The sequence below is a fragment of the Pterocles gutturalis genome, unplaced genomic scaffold, assembly GCF_000699245.1.
Source record: "Pterocles gutturalis isolate BGI_N339 unplaced genomic scaffold, ASM69924v1 scaffold41375, whole genome shotgun sequence".
NCBI lineage: Eukaryota > Metazoa > Chordata > Aves > Pterocliformes > Pteroclidae > Pterocles > Pterocles gutturalis.
This window is the reverse complement of record NW_010139725.1, coordinates 9493-15334: the sequence shown is the minus strand read 5'-3', so window position 1 is coordinate 15334 and position 5842 is coordinate 9493. Positions and strand designations below refer to the sequence as shown.

Here is a 5842-nt window from a genome sequence, read left to right as displayed (position 1 = left end):
CCACCTGGGAATCCCCAACCTCTGTCCAAAAAGAGGCTTGAAATATAGAATGGCAGGAAGAACCGGATCCCAGGTCTGCAGGATTCTGTACGGGACTGGGGAGCTCTGGGCTGCAATTGTCTCTGCCCTCTGCCTTGTCCTCCCGAATTGTGGGGGCACGGGAAAGGCAGCAGCTCTCGGAGCTTGACTTCTGAAGGCTGGTGCACGCGTTACAAATCTCCTAGGATATTCGGGAAGCTGGAAGGGAACAGCCCATCACTCTTGCCTTTTAGGATGTGGGATTCCCTGGTTATTTGTTGTTAGGGTTAATCAGGGTGGTCGTGCTGGCTGTCTCTAGTGGTCTGTTTGAGCTGTGTTTGATCGATGCAGAGCTGGCATGCCCTGGTGAGACTTCTAAGATCAGTGCTTCTGCTGATATTGCGTGGAAATGAACCGTGTTAGGTGGATTTGGAGATGGTGCAACTTCAAGGAAAACCAGTGTGAGCTCAGGACCCTTCTGAGAGCAGGTGCGGAGGAGATCGATCCAGCGATGAGCACGGCTGGGAAGCAGTGAGTGCCAGCCCTGCACACAGAACAGAGAAGAGGCTCAGCATCGCTTTGTGTTACTTGTGTTCTTCCAGGAGCGGTCTCCTCCCCATCGCTGGTTTATGAGCAGGATGGCGTTTCCCGGGCAGGGGCTGGTTCGACAGGAGCTGTTCTTGCGCAGGGTCTTTGCACAGCGATGGGCATACTTGGGGACCACAGGGATTTTCTGGGGCTAGAGCTATTCCTGCTTGGCTGATGCTTTGGTTTTCCCCCGTGTCAGTACCAGTGAGAAGGGCAAGCCCACCATCGACCACCTGCAGCCATGGAAGGAGGCGTGCAGCTTCTCAACCGAGATGGCCACAGCATCTCCCACAACTCCAAGCGGCACTATCACGACGCCTTCGTGTGCATGAACCGCATGCGCCAGCGCGGGCTGCTCTGCGACATCGTGCTCCATGTGGGCACCAAGGAGATCAAGGCCCACAAGGTGGTGCTGGCGTCCTGCAGCCCGTACTTCCACGCCATGTTCACAAGCAAGTAGCTCCTCTCTTCTCCATGGCCAGGCTCTCCCTGCTCCTCAAACCCTCTCCTCCCTGCAGACCCCTTCCCTTCCTGTCCCCCTCCCTATTCTCACTGCCCTACCCCATGGAAGTATGATGCCCGTCTATCATCTCTGCGAGCAAGCGCAGTGATATTCCTCTTTTGGCTCCCTCCCACGACGCCATGTGCCCGTAACCCCCCGCACAGGTATCTTGATGCCCATCCTGCAGATGCAGACCCCATTCCCTAGAGTATACTCCTTGCTAAGAGGTGGGCAGGAGACTTTCCTTGGCTCTGTTGCTGGGCTGTGGAGGTGGATGCGGCTTGTTCCGTGCATGGTCAAGTCTTCCTACCTGGAAACAATCCTGCTGCAGGACTTTGCTCATGTCTAATATCTGTGTTGCCCCAGATGAGATGAGCGAGAGCCGCCAGACCCACGTCACGCTGCACGACATCGACCCGCAGGCTCTGGAGCAGCTGGTGGAATACGCTTACACGGCCGAGATCGTGGTGGGCGAGGGGAACGTGCAGGTAGGGGCTTCCCCCCAAATAGCTCTTCTTCTTCTTCTTCTGCCAGGGCTGGGAAGGGGCTGGGAATGGCTCCTCAGAGCACTATGCAGTGGCCAGCTCTGGTCCTGAGCATCTGCTCTTTTCCTGCCATTTCCTGGCCCTGTGGGGCATTATGGGCATCCTCAGCTGTTCCTTAGCTTGGTCCTGTTGGAAACAAAGGATGCTTTGTCCTCTGTGCGCTTGTGTGCCTGAAGGTGCTCAGTAAGCCCATTCTGTTATTGACTCGCAGTGAAACGAGGGTGAAAATGGTTCCCTTGCCCTGGAAACTCTCTTTTCCCCCCACTCTTTTCCACTGCCAGACACTTCTTCCTGCTGCCAGCCTGCTTCAGCTGAACGGTGTGCGGGATGCTTGCTGCAAGTTCCTTCTCAGCCAGCTCGACCCATCCAACTGCCTGGGGATCCGGGGTTTTGCTGACACGCACTCCTGCAGCGACCTCCTCAAGTCTGCGCACAAATACGTCCTCCAACACTTTGTGGAGGTGTCCAAGACAGAGGAGTTCATGCTGCTGCCTCTTAAACAGGTGAGGTCCTGATGGGAGTCTGAGGGTACGGATGTGTGCTCTCAAAAGCCCAAGGAACCTGCACCGAGGGGACAGGGTTTGGCAGGGGATTTGTACCCAGATTCTGTGCTTTGCTCCCCTCTGTTCAATGTGGGAAGAGTGCTCTCAGGAGGCGAGCTTAATCCCATGGGAAATGGGATGGGAGGGTAGCACAGAGGATAATGCTGTCGCTGGTGTTCACCACGTGAGCTCTGAGCACGCTGCCCTCTCTCCGGGAGCACAGGGCAAGGAGTAAGAGCTGGCTGCCCTGGTCACAGAGCTGGGATGTTTAATTCAGAGCTCAGCTTGTGTTCCCTGCTGCTCTGCACGTGGTGCTGGTACGGCCCCAGCTCATCCCTGCACGTGCTCTGCCCAGGGCATTTCCAGCCCTTGCTCTGCATCGCCCGACCCTGTGCGGTCCCTCCCCAGGATACAGACCCTTCCCTCCACCCGTTCTCAGGGCAGCAGGGTGATGGCAGCAAGAGGAGAGTATATATCTCCACTTGCTCCAGCTCCGTTGTCCTTGGTGGGTGTGTGCTGGGAACAGTCAGGGACCTGGCTCTGTCCCATGAAATGTTGGAAGGATGCATGCAAGCAGCAGCGTCTGCCCGGTCCCGCTGATGCTGATTGGCAGTGTCAGGCATTGCAGCAGCTTCCCAAGGGGGAGGAGGAGCCGAGGAGGATGATGAAGGACAGAGCTGGCTCCAGCAAGGAGGGGAGAGGCAGAGCTGCACCTGCCTGGTTTGGGGTTTGCTCTTTGGATCCTTCTGTGTCCAGCGAGACAGAGGAGCTGTACACCCCTCAACCGCCAGCATCTGCTGGAGATGGGGGCTCTGCTGGACCAGTTACATGGGGGATGAACATGTCCTTTCCTCCCAAACCATGCCAACAGACCCTCGCCCTTCCCACCTCGCTCTGCAGGTGCTGGACCTCATTTCTAGCGACAGCCTCAACGTGCCGTCAGAGGAGGAGGTGTACCGGGCTGTGCTCAGCTGGGTCAAACACGACGTGGACAGCAGGAGACAGCATGTCCCCAGGGTGAGTCTGCTGGGGAAGGTGACCTGGTTCAACCTGCCAGCTCCAAGCACCTGGTCTGGTGGGTACGTGGCTGAAGGAAACTGCAGGGTGGCCAGGGCCAGGGCCAGCAGGTCCCTGCCGTACCACTCCCAGTCCAGGCAGAGACCACGTCTCTGCAGAGACATTAAGGCTGAATCGCTGCGTGTGCCTTGATGCCCTTTGTCACCGGGTGCCTGTCCTGCCGAGCCAGCAGGATGACATCTCCAGGTGGAGTCAGCCTTGCCAGGGTCCCTGGGCTTTGCAGGGGGGATGCGGGGACAGCACTGGGACGGACCCTTCCCACCTGCCGACGGGGCGCAACTCCTCCCCCCTCAGCTCATGAAGTGCGTGCGGCTGCCCCTGCTGAGCCGGGATTTCCTCATGAGCAACGTGGACACCGAGCTGCTGGTGAGGCATCACTCGGAGTGCAAGGACCTGCTGATCGAAGCCCTCAAGTACCACCTCATGCCGGAGCAGAGAGGGGTCCTGAGCAACAGCAGGACGCGGCCGCGGCGCTGCGAGGGGGCCAGCACCGTGCTCTTCGCCGTGGGTAAGACCCCGCCAGGCGCCCAGGGATGTGCAAACCCCTTCCCAGGGCCTCGGAGTGCCGTTTGCTCTGTTTGCCGTCCCGTGCGCAGGTGGAGGGAGCCTGTTCGCCATCCACGGGGACTGCGAGGCTTACGACACGCGGACGGACCGGTGGCACATGGTGGCCTCCATGTCGACGCGCAGGGCCAGGGTGGGCGTTGCGGCCATTGGGAACAAGCTGTACGCCGTGGGCGGGTAAGGAGGGCACGGAGCCGCGTGCGGGGAGCTGGGAGGGATGCGAGCCGGTGGCGAGAGCAGCACAGAGCTGCTCCGGGAGCAGGGGCTGCCGGCAGAGCATCCTAGGGCTGGCCTCCGGATGAAGCAATGCGGTATCTCTGGGTTACTAACTGCAGGAGTAGTAACTGCAAACTACTTGCAGTGCTGAGCAGCTCTTGGTTTGACAGTGGGTCCATCCTGGGCTTGTGCTGTGTCCTCCCATTTGCCTTAGCCCTGTGCTGGTAGGAGCCTGCTGACCCCCCAGCCCACCTGCACCCCAGCGTGCGGGACCCTCCGAGACCTGCTTTCTCTGCAGACCCCCCGAGAGCTCTGCTCAGGGCTCTGCTCTTTCTCTGCAGACGCCCCGAGAGCTCAGCTCAGGGCTGTCCTCTTTCTGCAGACACTTTGGTGTGCTCTGCCTTGAGGAATCTGGGCAGAGAGCAGGGGTGGCAATGGGGACCCAAGCCCAGCTGAGCCATCTGGGCTCTTGCTCATCTTCAGAGCTCTAGGAGCGGCCCCCAGCCCCACCTGCAATCCCAGCTCTGACAGGTTGTCCCTTTTTCTCCCTACAGCTACGATGGGACCTCTGATTTGGCCACGGTGGAGTCCTACGATCCTGTCACCAATTCCTGGCAACCCGAGGTGTCCATGGGCACCAGGAGGAGCTGCCTGGGTGTCGCAGCGCTTCACGGGCTTCTCTATGCTGCTGGGGGCTACGATGGGGCCTCCTGCCTGAACAGGTAGGGGATTGCCTTGCTACAGGCTCCTCCTCTACTCTTGCATGCCCCGTCCTTGGCGCTGGGTGCCTGGGAGCCCACGAGGCCACATCCTGACCGATGGACTGGCCCCAGAGTAGGTGTCTTGCAATCCAGCTCTGTCTTGCAGTGTCTTTGGCCTGGGCAAAGTTTTTTCAGGGGAAAAATCATTTTGTAGCCCTCTACCACAACAGAACACAGCCTTTGTCCGTTCTTCCCTTCGTTTTCCCTGTCTATTCCTGAGCTTCCTTGGGAGCTGCCCCTGAGGGCCTGTGTCAAAGAGCTTTGATCTGGGCTTTGCCAGTGTCACACCTTTGTGTTCCTGTGTCCCTGCCTGCTGCAGCGCAGAGCGGTACGACCCTCTGACAGGCACCTGGACATCCATCGCTGCCATGAGCACCAGGAGACGCTACGTCCGGGTGGCAACGCTAGGTGGGTGACGGCGTGAGGACCTGCCGGACTTCTGCGCAGACTGGCTCTGGCATTGCTGGTGGTTCCTTTTGATGTTCTTCTGTTCTGGTTCCTGCTCCTTCCTAGCTTCCCTAGCTGTGAGCCTGGGTAGCCCAGCCATCACTCTGCCATGTCCTGACATACTCCAGCCTCTGCTCTCCTCCTCCATCTCTCTCGTAATTGGGTTTCATCACATTCTGGAGGCCCACAGCTTGTTCCTCAGCCCCTTGGTGCCTCTTCTACCTTGGAGCAAGGGGGCTGGCTGTGGATGGTCCCCTCTGCCGAGAAATGAAGAGTCAAGTGTATTACTCCTTCATTATGAAGGAGGACAGTCTTTTTACTGAGGATCCCAGCAGTAGTGGGGGGTCAAAACTGTCTCTACCAGGGGTGTCACGACGTTAGGCGCAATGCTGTGATGTCTCCTGCCTGCATGGAGTGAGCCCTGTCCTTTGAGGAGGGTGCAGTGTGGATGCAGGAGGATGCAGCATGGATGCAGGAGGGAGGATGCAGCGTGGATGCAGGAGGGAGGATCATGGATGCAGGCAGGAGGATGCAGCATGGATGCAGGAGGATGCAGCGTGGATGCAGGAGGGAGGGTGCAGC

The 5842-nt window shown here is 58.8% G+C and overlaps 1 protein-coding gene across 1 annotated transcript in view; it reads left to right on the top strand.

Moving 5' to 3' along the window:
• The first annotated feature begins 818 nt into the window (after positions 1-818).
• Positions 819-5842, top strand: part of KLHL17 (kelch-like family member 17) — an 8305-nt gene continuing 3281 nt past the window's right edge. The window contains exons 1-8 of the mRNA XM_010083420.1: positions 819-1058; positions 1475-1596; positions 1935-2156; positions 3096-3212; positions 3567-3780; positions 3869-4013; positions 4607-4774; positions 5133-5221. Of these exons, the coding sequence (XP_010081722.1) occupies positions 848-1058; positions 1475-1596; positions 1935-2156; positions 3096-3212; positions 3567-3780; positions 3869-4013; positions 4607-4774; positions 5133-5221 (1288 nt within the window). The 5' untranslated portion in view covers positions 819-847. The remainder of the gene's footprint in view (positions 1059-1474; positions 1597-1934; positions 2157-3095; positions 3213-3566; positions 3781-3868; positions 4014-4606; positions 4775-5132; positions 5222-5842) is intronic.